Source organism: Alnus glutinosa, chromosome 11, assembly GCF_958979055.1.
Source record: "Alnus glutinosa chromosome 11, dhAlnGlut1.1, whole genome shotgun sequence".
Classification (NCBI taxonomy): Eukaryota; Viridiplantae; Streptophyta; class Magnoliopsida; order Fagales; family Betulaceae; genus Alnus; species Alnus glutinosa.
Window position 1 is genome coordinate 21,425,573 of NC_084896.1, and position 17,927 is coordinate 21,443,499.

The 17,927-nt window shown below is 38.9% G+C and overlaps 1 protein-coding gene across 1 annotated transcript; it reads left to right on the forward strand.

Moving 5' to 3' along the window:
• The first annotated feature begins 1,122 nt into the window (after positions 1 to 1,122).
• On the forward strand, positions 1,123 to 17,158 carry LOC133880866 (RNA-binding motif protein 25-like). The gene is made up of 7 exons (XM_062319823.1): positions 1,123 to 1,752; positions 2,197 to 2,246; positions 2,330 to 2,375; positions 3,038 to 3,115; positions 5,074 to 5,190; positions 8,243 to 8,322; positions 16,748 to 17,158. The coding sequence occupies exons 1-7, from the start codon at positions 1,231 to 1,233 to the stop codon at positions 16,854 to 16,856; spliced, it is 1,002 nt and encodes a 333-aa protein (XP_062175807.1). The 5' UTR covers positions 1,123 to 1,230; the 3' UTR covers positions 16,857 to 17,158.
• Positions 17,159 to 17,927: the final 769 nt, after the last annotated feature.

Genomic DNA, 17,927 nt, shown 5'->3' on the forward strand with positions numbered 1-17,927 from the left:
GCCATCAAGTGGGCCACATCACCACTTAGTTGAGTTTTAATTTTAAATTTTTTTAAAAAAACTAACTGTTGGTACAGTTTCCGGTATGGTGACGTGTCGCCTGAAGATTCGTTGTTGATTTCTACCGAATACCTCAACCCTGCAAAAAGGAACAAACAACTCGTCGGGGGTGCCGACCACGCCCACTCCGATGCCTAAGTCAGTCTAAAAAGTTTTCTGCAGAGTATTCTGAATATTAATCTCAAGAGCTTCGAGAGTTCGTGTTTATACCTGGTGTGACGGTCTTTATTTATAGGCCGGACCTTCTTGACACCTAGTTGGATTAGGAGTTTGAGTCCTAGCCTGGTTGAACTTTAACTACATCTTCAGGGAATTCGAGTAGGAGTGTGAAGTCCGTAGTTGATCGCGTTTGTACTTCTTTGAACTTGATTCCATGTCAATAACCATTTTATCCCATAAATTATGGATCTGTAGTTTATCCCTGATCTTCTGGGATTCTATCTTTATCTCACTCTAAGACGGACGTGGCGCATGGCACCTTTTAGAAGTCTGTAGCACATTTCAGCTAACCTCCGAGGCGATGATATCCGAGACGTGTTCGCTCCGACCTGGAGATCTCGGGATATATCGAGACGTTATTACTCCGAGACACAAATATCCGAGATATGCTCGCCCTATTCAAACTAGGATATCTCGGGACGTTCCATATACCGTAACCTGGAGTGTTAAGACCGAGATGTCGTTTTGCCTCCGAGATGTATTTGTACCGAGATGTCGTTATACCTCCGAGATCTATTTATACCTAGGCAATCTTTTCTTCGCTGGCCGAAATAAATGTCCGAGACATAGATCCGAGATGTTTCTGAGTCCACGTGTCTCTAGGGTTAATTTTATCCCTAACACTAACAATATTAAGTTATTTTCTAAAAAGTATTTTGTGTTTTATTCTTTTAGAAGTATTTTGAGTTCTAATAAGGGTTTTGTAATTTGTTTTGAAAAATATGTTATTACAAAAAATATGGATGTGTAAAAGCTGTCTCTAATATAATATATAAAAAAATAAAATTTTGTAATTACATTTTCCCCTCCAACCGCCAATTGCCAAAACACTGTTGTCTCAAATGACTCAAGTACTCTGCGGAGCCAATCCCGAATTTCAAAGCCTCTGATTTCTTTCAAAACCAAAAAAACCTGACCTTTCTCACAAACTCCCCGCCACCGCCCACCACGATGGATCCCCACCCCGCCACCACTGCCGCCACCACCGCAGTCACCACAAACACGCGCCCCTTCCCAATCCCAAACACAAACACGAACCCACCACCACAATCAACGAGACCCAATATAGCTCCACTCCTATACCCACAACCCCACCACCACCAGCACCTCTACACACCAATCAGACCAACCCCAAACCTCCAACAACAATCTTCTCACTCTCAGGGAGTTCTCTACCCAGTCGCCTCCTCCGGCCGCGGCTTCATTCCCAAACCGCTACCGCCCATACACGCTGTCACCGTCGCCTCCCACCCTGGTACCGCTACTTCTACTGCTGCTGCTGCTGGTGCGTACCCACCTCGCCCTCTCGTTTCCTACCCCCAACCCCACGGTCTCAGCCATCCTGTCCATGTCATGAGGCCTCCCCACGTCCACCACCACCACCACTTGCACCCTGCTCAGATTGGCGGTCCGGGTTTGGGTCCCGGTCCGGCTCCGGTTAAGGGCATTCCGGTTTCTTCTCCGCAACCCAAGGTTTGGGTTTGTTGATGATTCTTTTGGGTTCGAAATTGTTCGTTGTTCTTTGCTTGTTCTTTGGGGTTTGATTGATAATGGGCATGGTTTTGATCTATCGAAGAACTTGGTTTTATGGGGTTGCTTTCGATTTTTCAACCTTCTTTTCCCTTTATTGGGTGTAATTTCAACTGGGATGATTTGATATGAGTGGTGGTTCGGATTTCTTTGTAAATGGGCAGTGTTGGATTTAATTTGATAATGGGTAGGGTATGTTTATCAAAATGTTTTTAATCCAAGCCTTGCTTTCAATCTTCAACTTATGTTTGTTTTTGGGACGGAATTTCAGTTGGATAAGTTCATTATTAATGTCAAGATTATTAGTTTTGTTGAACACGAATATTTGATTTTATGCTTTTATTCTTATTTTGTATAGTCCATTCACTTTGAGTTCTCCTTGTTTAGGGTGTTCCTCCATCATCAGTCGCTGATTCTAATGGCTACAGAGATACGAGGTTATTTTGTACAAATTAGCATAATTTTGTTTTGTAAATTCAGAGTCATCACTTTAATGGATCTTTTGTTGTTCTTCCCGTAGGGATAGAAGCAGAGATGACTCATTGACCACTGTCAGAGATCGAAAAGTAAGTTGATGCTTTTGCTTGTTGATTGGCTTACATATGCATTACAAGTTGTTCAAAGAAGGCATTGTTATAATATTTTAATTACTTTGTTGACCCTTCTTGTAGAAGGGGTCATTTATGTTGTTTCACTTAAAGGGATTTAGGTTAAGGATAAAGAAATTGTTTGAGTTCCCTTGTTTAGAACTGATATAATTATTAATTAACAAGGATTTGGAAAGAAATCCACACAGCTTATCTTCTGCCCAAAATGATTGGATTTGGCTGGAATTGGAATGGGCAAAGGAGGAGTATTTTTTTGTATCCTGTTCTAGTTTATTTTGAGGACAAAAACCTTCAATGTCTTCTTCACTTTTTCTTTATTTTTTTCTAATAAAAAATAAAAAATAAAATAAAATTCCATTTGCCAAACAAGATAAAGGAATTATACTCGTTGCCACCCCCATTGGCATCCCTACGGCCCTCTAATTCTACACCAGTCAACTATAATTACAAAAAGAAATGGACAAACAAATGTTTTAGTGTGTTTTAAGTTCTATCATTTGGAGCATTGATCTTTTATGAAAACTTTTTGCGTTCTATATATTATAAGTAGAATGTCAAAAAGACATTGAGTTCATATTTGGCCTTTGGTCTTTATTCTTTGTTGCTGTTTATATTTGTAGGTCAGAATAGTGGATGGGGCTTCTCTATATGCACTGTGCCGATCATGGTTGAAGAATGGTTTTCCTGAAGAAAGTCAGGTTTGCATCAATTACGATGGGAATTCTTCTTTTCTGTGCATTTGGACTGTGCTGCCTTCTTCTTTTGTTCTTTTTTTTCGTTCTTTCCTCCATAACATATTGTAACAAATTTCAATATGCATAGATTCTTAATGAATTTACTCGATGCTTTACATGTAGATACTTAACATACTTGGTGGCACAGAGAAGTGAATGTGTCAAGTCTTACTGATAAAGGTGATGGCATGTGTGCTTATAGGCCTATATAGAAAGCTAACATTTGCATATTATAGAAAGATTTGGAACGGTTATGAATTATTACTTGTGTGTGTTTTTGGGATAATCTAATGAGAGGAAATTTGGTGCTTTCTGCATTGGAGAACCTAGTCCTAGTAGGGAAAAGAATGTCTAAGAATCTTAAAGATATGCTTCATTTGTACTCAAAAGATATCAGATTGTTGATAGTAAAAGTGCAAGTATTTTGTCCATTTGGAGGCACGTGTGCAGTGTTCTCTCTACCTTTTTTCTTCTTCTTCTTCTTCTCTTTCTTCTCCATCTTCTTGTTGCAGTGTTCACAGCTAAAGACAGCCTCTTGAACCCTTTTCCTTCCCTCTTTTGCAACCCCAATTCAAATCCTTTCATTTAAGCTATCAAAATCTTAAGACCGACCACATAAATACACATAGACAGTTTCCTAATCTAACCTTCATCACAAGTTCATGGGCTTGAAGTTTGTGGCATGTGTGTCATGAACTAAGCAAAAGAGAGAAAATGTGATGCAAATTTTTACTTTACCGTTCACATTGCTTTATATTTTTGACTCTGAAAGCTTATTTGGAGATGTTACATATAATTCCAATTCAGAGTACTTGTTTTTTTTTTTTTCAATTATAATAATTCAGACTACTGTTACTTACCATTTTCCTTTTGACACGGAACTGATCTTTCATAAACCTTGCTGTGAACTTGGAAACTGAATCTTCTCTTTTTCTTTCCTCTTATGCATGTATATTCTAATATGGGTTTCAATTTTCTCTTTCCTCAACAATCTATGCATTCAATCAAAAAAAGATGAATGGTCCTTTTTTTTTCTACTTGTAATTAAGAAAAGGTGAATGTCATAACTTCTATTTGAAGATCATACATTGTAGTTAGAGGATCTTTGAACAAACTAGTTTTTGGGTAAAAAGCTTCATATTCTGCTTAAGTACATTTACATGAGATACTTATAAAAAAAAAGTACATTTACATGAGTCATTTTTCATTCAGTTCTATCTTTGGTCTCATCTTCTGTTGAAAACACTATTCTATCGTTTTCCCACTGCTTGAGGTCATGTTCTTTTTTACTGTCCTATTGTCCTTGTAGTGCCTTTTAACTTGAACCAGATCACGCCTCTTGTTTGCCTTGAAGTCAATTTATTGCCATCTGTCAAATGGTTGACAGTTTTGGCTTTTGTTTGAAAACATTTGGTGTTGAAAGTATTTAATAGTTCAGTTTTTCAGTTTTTATTTATTTTCTAATTTGTATTCAAATGCATGTGTATGACATTGGCTAGGAAAATGAAAATTCCACCCCTGCTTTCTCAAACTTAATCTCTTCATATAGTGTATCCCAAGCACAGTGGATGGTGGAGGATTGGTTAAGTTGACTATTAAACTCCTTGTATAACATCTGTCACCATTGAAATGTTGAAGTCAAGATTATTCTTAAGGCAGTTCCTGTAATTTCCTGTTTTATTAGCATTGTAGTAAAGCAGGCTATTGGCCCATTTTTGTAATTTCCTTTTAATTGCTTTTAAGAACAATCTTACATCAATATAAAGTATATGCAGAATATGCCCTTTGGTTTCTTTTTCATTGTGATTTGGGCCATCTGAGTTGGGTGTGGGAGTTAAAATGTTTGGAGACTAGAGTGAGACTTTATTCTTTTCATCCCCTGCCCCAAATAAATGTTTTGTATTTATTTTTTCAATTGGCAGCCACAGTATGGGGATGCTGCAAAGTCTCTTCCAAAACCTTTGCCTATACCTGTGTCAGCCACTCATCTGCCAAAGAACAAGGAAGCTGAAGAAGAAGAAGAGGCAGAGGATAAGGAGGTTGTCTTTTCGCTTATCAATTTTTTGTTGTTGTTATTACTTATTTTTACCGTTTTTCTATATTACCACTCATCTGCCAAAACGTATTACTGTTATTTTTGTTTTAGTATGATTAATCAATTGAATAATTTTTTAGAATAAAATAAAAAGAAATGCACTAGATGGGCATTTGAGGAAACATGGCCATAATAGCGTCTGGAGAACTTCAACAAATTTAATGAGCATGTTTAGATCCTACTTTTTATGTCTGTTTGTCTTTGCAGACGTGTACATGAAAAGCCAAAAGGTGTTTGGTGAATTATCAGTCATGAGAATTTGCATGTCACTTTTCCCTTCAGCTTAAAGGTTTTTACATATTATGTAGCTGGAGTTTGGATCTGTGCTACACAAATATCCTCATTTATGTGGTGATCTTTTATTTATGCTTGGAAATTATGAAGAATTATTCCTATGATCAGAGTTTTTACTCAATATCTAGATGTATTTACATGCAAAATTTTAGTAGAATAATACAATATAACCCATTTTAAGCGTCTTTTATTTTCTTTTACATTCCACAAATCTGAGGTTACTGTTGTTTATTCATTTTAGTCGGCTTTTGGATGAACCCTTAATCATTTATCTTGTTTTGGGGTATTTCTTAAATAATCCGCTGATCATGACATGAAATGATGTAATTTATTTTTTAAACTGACAACCAGGCAGTAGTTTCAGTTGTAGATTAGTTAGATAATTCTAATTTTACTGGGGTTTATTGCAAGTCAGTCAGCCCACTTTTCTAAGTTATCACTTATGTTTTCAGACTAATAATCATCCTTCATGACCATACTTAATTGTGATCGTGCTTCTTTTATGGCATGTAGGAGCTGTATCCATTAGGTATCCATATTGAAATTAGCACTTTAACTTTAGACACCATATTCAGTAATTCTTGTATCCTGTTGGGTGAGTACCTTATGATTTTTCAATGTCAGGATATGACCTTGTTAAGTATAGATTTAAAAAGCATTTTTTAAAAAAATATACAAAACTTTAACAAATTTTTGACTAGTGTATATTTGGGATGTTTGCGTATGATAGAGTTGCTACACCATGGCATATCGCTATTTGACAAAAAATTGACATTTATTTGCAAAATATATGATTTTAACTGACATGGACGTGTTTCAGAGTTGAATATTTATATTACTGAACCTTCCAAGTGTCTTTTGTGTTCTTAAGGGGCTTAGGAAATGAAATAAGGCTTTATTCTCATTGCATATTGATGCAATCAAATAATAAAAAGACACAAAATAAAGATAGGGGCTACTTCGAGAGAGCCTTGATCTCCAAAACAACCAAAAGGTTTAGGGTTTCATAATATTCAGCATCTTTATTCATTGAGTAGGATTACACTTAAATAGATGACGGCTAGGTCATAAGACATAACCATTAGGTCTAGCCGTCATAACACAATGCAGGAAATTAAACTAAGAAGGAAATAACTAATGAAAAATACATTCCTTATTAGCTAAAACACTTATGGAAATAATATATGGAGATTATACTCTTTATTCTCTGCCGACTTGAGCTTTAGGATTGCCACGTGTGTTGCCACGTAAGCCCTAAAATTCTAAACGTATCATCCCTCTCCCCTAACATCTTCCTTGTCCCCAAGGAAGAAATCAAGAACTTGAACTTGGACCATGTCTTGATCCTCCCATGTAGCTTCTACCGGGTCAAATTTCCTGAACACAAGCCTTTGCGCAGAGCCGGAAGATTCTTTTTGATATATCTCTATAGCATATGGGCCACGATTTCCGGATATGGCAGTTTGGTATGTGCCATCTCCTTGTTCAGTTTCTGCCCAAAGTAGCCACTTAATTCCACCACCAAACTCAAAAAGATCCAGCAAACCCAAAATCAGAAAAGCATAATCATCTAAAAACCCAGGAGCTTGAGATGGGCCATTCCTTGTTGCTTCCCTTCTCAAAATTTCAGTCTCGTCTAGGGGGACATTTGGGACCACAAGCCCTTGTATTCCAACGTCTTTTATAGTGAACATGAACTTGGCTTTCTTGTTTTTGGTTCGTGTCTCTTTCTTGTAGAACCAAACCCAAACAAAAGCTCTCTTCTTTATCTCTCTCGCACCACAATTAACATGAATGACTCCTAAAGGCATGGAGGCACGGCGTGAATTGATGACGGCGCGTTTGGAAGGTTGGGTCCGGTGCCTTCTAAATTTACGGCCGAGGTGGGCTAATTTGCAGCCGGACGGCGGTGGTTTGGTGGGACGCTGGTGTGGATGGATTTTTGTTGCTTCAACCGCTCTTTTCTTCCTCTTTTTTGTGACTAGGGCAGCCGGTGAGGTGGGTGTTATGGGTGGGGCTTGGCTCGCCGGAGCGGTGCATGGTGGAGAAAAGCTTTCAATTCTTTTTCTGATCTCCTCCATCCGTTTGCTTGCTTCTTCTTTGTACGCGAGAAATTCTAACCGCATCTTGTCTAGTCTCGCTCGTTCCTCTTCATTCCAAAAAGACATGGTGATGATGTGGATCGGAGATTGTTGTAGAAAACAATCAACCTTCGCTTTGATACCACTTGATGCAATCAAATAATAAAAAGACACAAAATAAAGATAGGGGCTACTTCGAGAGAGCCTTGATCTCCAAAACAACCAAAAGGTTTAGGGCTTCATAATATTCAGCATCTTTATTCATTGAGTAGGATTACACTTAAATAGATGACGGCTAGGTCATAAGACATAACCATTAGGTCTAGCCGTCATAACACAATGCAGGAAATTAAACTAAGAAGGAAATAACTAATGGAAAATACATTCCTTATTAGCTAAAACACTTATGGAAATAATATATGGAGATTATACTCTTTATTCTCTGCCGACTTGAGCTTTAGGATTGCCACGTGTGCTGCCACGTAAGCCCTAAAATTCTGAACGTATCACATATATGTAGATAGATACATACATGCATACATTTTCAATTGAAAGTTTTGATCTGTTGTAGATACTCTTCCTCTAACTCCTCCAAGCTAACTTGCCTGTTTCTGCTTTCAGGATGAGGAATCTGTTGAGCATTTATTGCCGCAAGATCTTTTGAACAGACACATCAAGCATGCTAAAAAGGTTCGAGCACGGTAAGTTTTCTCTATTTCCTATTTGGTGCCATTTTTTTTAACCTCTCGTCTTTTAAATATTATTCTTTCTCATTAGAATGAGGCATGGTTTAGTTAATTCAAAATGATGCAGAAGTTTTTAAACTTGATTGTAGTTGAAGTAGGACCATCTGATAGTGCTTCCTGTGAGAATTCATAGAGGATGGATTATGAAATTAAATGTCCTCGCCTAACTTGGAAAATAAGTTCAAGGAATTATGGCGCTTGCGAATGGTTGTGTTGAAGATCTTTACTCATTTCTCTATATTTTTTCTTAGGCATCCAACGTAGAAATATAGAGAACTGATTAAAGATCTTCATATGGTTTTTATTGACTAGAGAAAGCATATGATAGGGTACCTAGAGGTAATATGGGGGTTTTGGAAAAGAGAAGGGTTCCTCTAAAGTATTAGGGATATGTATGATAGAGCTTTAACTAGTGTGAGAACTATATCAAGGATCAACATTGAGTCAATATCAAGGATCACCATAGCTAACTAGATCAATCCAGGATGAGGTCTCTTGGTATATGTTCTTGCAAATAATATCATGTTATGATGAGACTTGGGTGGAAATTTACTCCAAGCTGGAAGTTTAGAGGGATATTTTAGAATCTTGAGGTTTTAGGTTAGTAAGACTAAGAGTAAGACTAAGACCAAGTATATGGAGTGCATGTTTAGTAAAACTAGAAATAGAAATGGCAAGATAGTATAATTGGTCAAAAGACGCTAAACAATGATTACTTTCAATATCTTAGATTGTTAATTTTTTAAGGATTGGGAGATTGAGAAAAAAAATGTGGCTTATAAAATAGAGCATAGTGGATGAAGTGGAGAAGTGCATCGGTAGTATTATGTGATCTTAGAATACTCATTTAAGTTGAAGGGAAAAACTATAAGACTGTTATAGGCATGTTTTTACTACCGTTGTAATTATTATTATTTTTTGTAATTAAATCATTCTTATTACAAGCGCAGAGGTGCGTAACCCAAGTGTACATGGAGTATACAAAAGAGACTCGAAATTAAGGAGAAAAAAACAAGAGTCTAGAAATTCCGTAAAACTAGAAAAGCGAGGACTATTATACATCTTCAAGCATAAAAAGATTATCTCTAACACCGATCTCTCACATTTTGCTTTCTCCAAATGCACTACATTAAGCACAAATGGGTAATCCTTAAAGCTTCTAAAATGCCACGACTACCCCCATTGACATCTCTAGCTAGCCAATAACTCCACCACTCTTCTAGGCATAACCCACTCAACACTAAAAGGACGAAAAATTGAAACCACAATTCTTTAGGCACTTTTGACTTCACGATGGAGAAGAAGGTGATTTATAGTCTTTCCACTCCTCGTGTACATGCAGCATCAATCCACCACTATGACATGTATCTTTCTCAAGTTGTTCAAATTTAAAATCTTCCTTAACGCCGCCGTTCACAAATGCAACTCTCGAAGGAGGCTTAATTCTCCAAACGCTCTTCCAAGGAAATGGGGGTCCAATGGGAGTGCAAAGTGACTCATGGAAAGATCTAACCTCAAACCTCCGCCTAATTGAAGGAAGACAACATATTTTGGCTTCGCCACCTTTTCCCAACTTGATGGAGTACAAAAGATCAAAGAACGAAGTGACCAAATCCACTTCCCAATCATGCAATGATTTTCTTGATAAGTAAGAAAATTTTTATTAAAAAAAAAAACATAGGGCGCCCCTAAGTACACATGGAGTATACACATGAACAATCAAAACCAGCCCACAAAAGTAAACCCAAACAAACTTACAAGGACCTAAACCCTAAAACTCGAAAACCCTAAAACCTCAAGACCCACAAAAGGTACACAACACTACGTCATGTGAGCCTTGCCTATCCACCGCCTAGCTCCACACTACGTCATGTGAGCCTCGCCTATCCACCGCCTAGCTCCATAGTTAATGGAGCTTTTCAAATTCAATAGCTCCCTCTTGCCTTTGGTCTTTTGGTACGTTATCATATTTTTCCGATGAAATTCCTCTTCAATGACATCTAAGATTGCCAAGGACTTCTCGCCATGATCACCATCCATCGCCCAATCCAAGGGCATCCCATCCCAAAACTCGTCATCTTGCTCCCACACAACTACCTCTCCAGATGGATGAAACCCAATTGGCCACTCCTGATATTGAGATAAACCATTACACCCAATCAAGGGGGAGGGAAGCCCAAACACCCTGCAAGCAGTCATCCAATCATGCAAAGACAAGCTCAGAATCGGACCGAAACTCAATGCTCAGAGGCGGCTGGAGTCGAAATGAACACAAAGAATGGATAGAGAAAAGCACCCAACAGCGAAAGATTCTGGCACTGCACGAATATGAGATAGAGATAATGGGCGCTTTGTTAGTCTCCTTGACTTCAACAATCTCTCTCTCTCTCTCTCTCTCTCTCTCTCCCCCCCAAAGAAGGAGATTGAAGATTGCCGTTAGAGAACTGCACATGATTTGCCACTATAGCCTCCTTACAACAGGCAATACTAAATAATTCTGGAAAAGAAGCCTTTAGGGTATGATCCCCACACCACAAATCATGCAAAAACCTTATCTTAGATCTGTCTCTCACCTCATATTTGACAAATCTAGGGGAAAAAACCCACCCCCTTCTAATGTTTTTCCACAACCCTACCTCGAAGGGTCCCAACAACCTCCTTGGAACATCATCCTCCTCTCAAACTATCATATTTGGTTTCTACCACCGATCTCTACAAAGCCTCCATTTTCATGACAAAACGCCATAACCATTTCCCTAGTAGAGCTCGGTTAAACTAGGTTAGATTTCTATCCCCCAAACTGCCGAAGTACGACAGAACAAATTTTAGCCCAATTGACTAGCTGAAATTTGAACTCATCGCCAACTCCAACTCACTTATGCAACAAGAATAAACCTCTTCACATCCTTAGTAATATCATCCTTTCTCAACCTTTCCTCATAATATAAGGATCTTCCTTCTGCAACCAAATCAAGATTTCGGAGTTCATCCGAAAGAACCCTTTTACTCTTTTCAACGTTGCCAAAAACCTCTTCATTCCATTTTTTCAATTCGGTTTTCAAGGCTTCCAATTTATGAGCCAAAATAGAACTATGGGAGCCTTGAAAGTTGTAAGATGTCGTCCACCATTATTTCACCTAATCCACAAAGCTTTCTGACTTTAACCACATATTCTCAAACTTAAAATACCTACTACTCTGAACAACACCACAACAATCAAGCATTAAGGAAAAATGATCCAAAAGGGTTGTAGGGAGCCTCCTCTGAGAAACATCTGGAAACTAATGGTGCGTTTGGCAAAAGAATTTTCAAAAACAAATATGATTCTGATTTTGGTTTTGCTTTTTTCAAAAACAAATAATATTTTATTCAAACTTTTTCAAAAAAAAAAATCATATTTTATTCAACTTTTTAAAAAACAAATCATATTTTATTTGACTTTTTTCAAAAAGTCAAACCTCAAAATTCGCGCACCAAATAAAAATTGAATTCTGTTTTAAAAAATCGAACACCCAAACGGACCATAAGCTTCCCAATCAGGAAATAGAAGAAACCTATCAATTCTAGACCACACTAGAGGGTCACGATTCTTGAACCACGTGAAGTTCCCACCTACAAGAGGAATATCCATGAGGCCTTGATCAAAGATGAATTCGGAAAACTCCAGCATGGCTGGGGACAAATGGGTATTGCTAGACCTCTCACTAGGATAGTATATGATGTTAAATACACCCTAATACACCACGATAAATCCCACCAACTAATAAATTTAGCCAATTCAGCCCAAATCATTTTCTTGTCATTGTCGTCATTAGGCACATAAAGCCCGCAAAAGCCCACTCAAAGTTATCTTCAACACTTCTAAAAGAACAATTAACAAAGAAGGCCCCCACACATTCCTCAACTTTTTCCACCACCCTCTTATCCCTTTGCCAGTAGCCTCTCTCGATCCCAAATAACACCAATCTACATGACGATGGCCTCATAAATTGCGCACTCCAGTCCTAGATACAAATTTCAATATAATTTCTTGTAAATAGACAATATTAGCCTTCCAATCTCATAAAATATTTTTTAACCCTCCATCTTTTTTCCTTCTCATTCAGCCCTCTCACATTCCAGGATATAATCTTAGGCTTCATTAACCCCTCCCTTTACCTTTACCTCTACTAGAATGACCTCTCTTAAGGTCGTAGTTGATTGAACAAGCTAATCTCTTTAATTCACGTTGCCCTCTGTTCCCTAACTTAGAGATTGAGCTAGGAGAATCAGCTAGACCATTCTGATGACGGCTTGCTTCAATGGCAGTGAACAAGGCCCTCTCATCTTCAAAACCTTCGCACAACAGCCCCACAACGTGGTAGAAGCTAATGACTTTCTGTGTTACCCAATTTGAAGAGAAAGAATCAGGTATAGTTAGATCGTCAACCACAACAAGAGGGGATACGGTTAAGGGCTTACTATCCCCAGGCTCCTCCCCAATGTAAAGCACCAATTTGAAGAAGACGAAGGCTTGCCCCTCATCTCCGCAACAACTAACTAAGCTCGTTCTAGTGTTGTTTCCTTTCGAAAGGGTTGCCTGCATAAACCCTAGCTTCTTACCCACAGTATTGCCCTCCCCCAGCGTCTTCACCAGAGGAGAAAACATAGCCCCAAAAGATAAACCCTTAATGGAAATCCTCTTCCCTTCTCTGAAATCATGAGGCCACGCCTCACCGAAACAAGTAACAACAACCGCCTCCTTAACCTTGTCCTTGTCTGCTTGAACACCCAAATCCAAAGGCCCGTCAACCTATGCTCTAAACATAAAAACCAGCTTTGGGGCCACCGTTGGCTACCAAGGAGCCCATGAGCTAAGTTGATGGTTGACTTGAACTTGCTACAACACTTGGGCACACGTGTCTCCCTCTTCACCTGATTTAACTCTCCACTTGAAAGATGATATGGGCATGGGACGAGAACTCGAGATACGGGTATAACCTTGACGGAATGGGCCAACCCAAAAAAAATGAGTTGGATTGTGCATATTCGAGCCTATAATTAAAGAAGACTGGGTCTTCCTAATAGGGGTGGGCCTCAGGCTCGCTCCTTCACTCGAGCCCAAAGACAAGGCCCCCACTCCTAAGCTCATGGATCGAGCATGTGAGCCTAGAGGAAACAAAGCTAATGCAACATATGGATTTGGGGCCCGGGGCAGGGATGTGCTCTCATTGGCCTTCGACTCCCCTATTTTTTTCTTCTCACAAACTGCTCCACTCCCAAATCCACTAAAGCTCTAGCCCACCTCCAACCTGGCAATACAACGTTCAATTTCTACTTTGAGAAAGTGCAACATGTCCCTAATCGAACAAAAATCCATATTATAGCTCAAAGTGCCTTTGGAAGCTTCAGACTTGGCAATGTCAGGGAGAAACTTGGCATCCTCTGATACCACTCAAGGCACCCCCCGCTACTGCCACCTCGTCCTCTCCTATCTCTAAAACTTGAAATACCCGCATTGCCCCTGCACACCAAGGGAGTTGCTGGAGAATAGGCCGACCTTGCACCTTCGCGTACGTCCTTTTCCTGCCAACCTCCGTTATGGCTAAAACCTTTGCTGACGAAGTGCTACCACCCACACCACTCGAGGACTGGCCACCATAGAACCAACTGGAAGACTGAACTTTGAAGCCATTACAGCATGAGAACTGGAAGAAGGATAGTGCCTCTTGCAACTCGATAGTGCAGCTTTCCCGGCCATTCCCTTCACGTCCTTCCGGTAAGATGATGAAGGCTCTACGGTTGCCACCACTGTATTCTACTAGAACCAAATATCGGCCAAGGCGATTGGAACAACAGTGAGCTATATAAGCTCTGCTCCCAACTTTGGAAGATTAACGAATTCATCCTTCCCCTCCCCGCTCAATAGAGCTTCTAGAGAACCCAACAGCCACTCGACACTCACCTTGCCCAAAACAACTACTCAAGAAACACCTTTACTCCTTTTAACAATGCATAGTACAAAAGACCCATCAGATGCAAAAAGCTCGAAATGCTTAGATTCGATAAAAAATCTGCTCAAATAACCCATAGCAGAACACCCTAAAAGGAGGACTAAGCAAATGCCACTACTGGAGAACCAACAACACGGGATAGAGATGTTGAGATGTGCCTATACGCACCAACGAGAGAGAGAGAGAGGGAAAGAAAACATAAATTTGAGGGAAGAACGATTAGAATTTAAATGAATACCACATTTAATAGTGCTCTTGGGTAGCTCTTGGATATCATCTGTGCGATTGTCAGTTTTGGTTAACGACACTTCAGTAGTTCTCGTGGTTTGAGACAAGGGGATCCCTTATCCCCCTTGTTTGTTTTTGTGATGGAGGCTTTGGGTAGAATGATTTCGGCTGCAGTTAGTGGGGGTTTGTTGGATGGTTTTTCAATGGGCAACGTTATCTTCTCCCATCTTTGTTTGCTGATGATCCCTTGATTTTCTGTGGTACTTTTCCAGCACATTTGTGTCTTTTGCGGAGCTTGTTCCTTTGTTTTGAAGCTACCTCGGGCTTAAAGGTTCACTTGGCCAAGTCAAAGTTGGTTCCTGTGGTGATCAGGTGGAGAGGTTGGCCGAACTGCTAGGTTGTGGGATTTCCACTTTGCCGGTGAAGTATCTCAGTTTTGCTATTGGGGGCTTCCTAGAAAGCCAAACATATCGGGGTGGTGTTATTGAAAAGATAGTGTCGGTTGTCGAGTTGGAAAATGATGTATTTATCAAAGGGTGGCAAGGTTACCCTTATTAAGAGTACCCTTGCTAACTTGCCTACGTACTTTATCTCTCTTTCCTCTCCTGGCGAGTGTTGCTAAACGCATTGAGAAGCTCCAGCGTGATTTCTTATGGGGTGGGTTAGGTGTAGAGTTCAAAACTTGGTGAGTTGGTCCAAGGTTTGTTCACTGATTTTTTAGGGAGGGTTGGGTATTAAGAATTTGAGAATTTGATGGTGTTCAATCCTTGTGCAAATGGTTGTGCGCTATGGGCTTGAGAGAGAGTTACGATGGACTCTAAATTTGGCAGTTTATGGGGTGGGTGGTGTTCTCTTGAGGCTACTGGAGCATTTGAGGTGCGGTTATGGAAGAATATCAGGAAATGATGGGAGAATTTCTCATGTCATACCAATTTTGTGGTGGGAGATGGATCTCGGATTAGTTTTTGGCATGATAAGTGGCGTGTGGATATGGCTCTTAAGGCACCTTTTCCAGTTTTATTTAGTATTGCTCATGTAAAGGATGCCTCTGTTGTGGATCACCTGGAGTTTTTGGCTGGCTCTAATTAGTGGAATTTGAGGTTTGCTAGAGCGGCTCAAAATTAGGAGGTGAATATCTTTGCCTCTTTCTTCTAGTTGCACTCTGCTAGAGTGAAAAGAGGAAGTAAAGATAAGATGTGGTGGATCCCATCCAAAAGAGGGTTGTTTAAGGTCAAATTCTTCTATAGCTCCCTAGCATGTTCTGAAGGGAGCCACTTTCCTTGGAAGAGTGTGTGGTGGACTTAAGTTCCTTTGTAGGCTGCCTTTTTCACGTGGTAGGCGGCTTTAGGTAAGATCCTTATCATGAATAATCTCAGGAAGCGGCATGTCATTGCGATGGATAGATGTTGCATGTGTAAGAATGAAGAGTCCACAAACCACCTTTTTCTTCATTGTGACGTGACCTCTATCATTTGGATTGCCTTTTTCAGTCGTTTTGGGTTGTCGTGGGTTATGATGCCTTGACGTGTAGTCAATCTCTATGCTTGCTGGTGGACCTCTAGTAGTCCGCAGAGTGTTGCAATATGGAAGATGGTGCATGCGTGCATTTTATGATGTTTATGGAGGGAAACGAATTACAGAAATTTTGAGGACCGAGAGATAGATGAGATTTTATCTTTAATTCTTTAGAATTTGTATCTATGGACAGTTACTTATGTAACTCTTTTGTCGATTAGTTATAGCGGTTTCCTTACTCTTTTTGCTTCTTCCAATTATGTGTTTTTTTGTGTATTTTCCCTGTGTACTTAAGAACGCCTTATGCTTTTAATGATATTGTTAATTACTTATTAAAAAAAAAATTACACAAGCTATAATGAAGAGAACATAAACTTGAAGAAAGAATAGAAAAAATAAATAAATAAATCAAGAAACAAAAGCCATCACTATAATTAATATATGGGCTTTCTTAAAATGGTATTATTTCATATGTTTGTGTTTATTTTTGCAATGGCTTCCATTCTTTTACCTAATAGCTTGTGTAAATTTAAATGTGGTATTCATTATACACGAGATGTCCAAAAGGAAGTATTATACATAATATATCTCTGTACATTTGAGATAATGCAATAAATGACATACTATTCAATGTTTTGGCGTAGATTAAGGGAAGAACGGTTACAGCGAATTGCAAGGTACAAAAGTAGGCTTGCTCTTCTCCTTCCTCCGCTGGTAGAACAGTTCAGAAATGATACAGCTCCTAGAAACTGATTCTTGCAGAGTTGATCAGACACCATTGTCAATATCATGCACACTCATGCACTTGATGTAAAAGCTGTAAACTTAATTACTGAGGTTCTTAAGCCTTTCAGGGATGCAGAAAAAGTGACTCAAATTTGGTGGAGTTCATTGATCAAGATGCAAGCAAGCGGGAGATGGGAAAATTGTTTAGGTTTTTTGCTCATAAATATACATAGAATTGTTAGCTTTGCCCCTTGGTGTTTACATCATCATGCAACTTCGAAACAGAGTGCAAATGTTCTCTACTTAATCTAATTAATTTACTTTCTTTTTCCTGGTGTGATGATGATGATAAACTGGATAATTTGCCCTCTTCCTTTGTTGGTTCTTGAGACTCTAAACAAAGGATTCGAAGTAAACTACAATTTATGACAAGGATGACATCTACGGGGATATCATATTCCTCTTCTTTTAGAGACAAAAAAGATCTCATTCATCTATCTATTGTTTATCAATCATCGATTCTTTAGCAGTATGGATATAGCAAAAGGATTATGTATTGTTTTTATTTTGGAGAGTATTGCCATTCCTTTTAACTTTTTTAAAAGAAGTTTCTTGCCATGTGGGTATTTGATGACTGTTTTGATAAGAAAATTGAACGATCAATAACTTCGGTCGGAAAAACGAGTGATATATTCATGAAAGATAATTGGGAAAACTTTACTTTTTCTCATGATGTTTTGGCATTTTTGTAATCATACTCTCAAAGTTTAAAAAATTGTTATGTGGGTGGGGGGGGGGGGGGCTTTCATGTTTTAAAAGTTTACAATGTCACCCATACTATTTGGTTTTAGGGTTAATCAAAAAGTAAACATGTGAAATGTCTTTTATACCCTATAAAACCAATAAAAATACAAAATTATCCTTGATTAAAAAAAATTATTATTATTTTCATAAAAAAATAAAATAAAATAAAAAAATACAAGACAAGCCCCGGTAGACCCACGACCGTCCTTAGGACCCACGGCCTGGCCTTGGTCGACTAGGGCATGTCTTCCATTTAAAAAAAAGAAAGTGTTATTTTGGAGATTTTGGCATCTT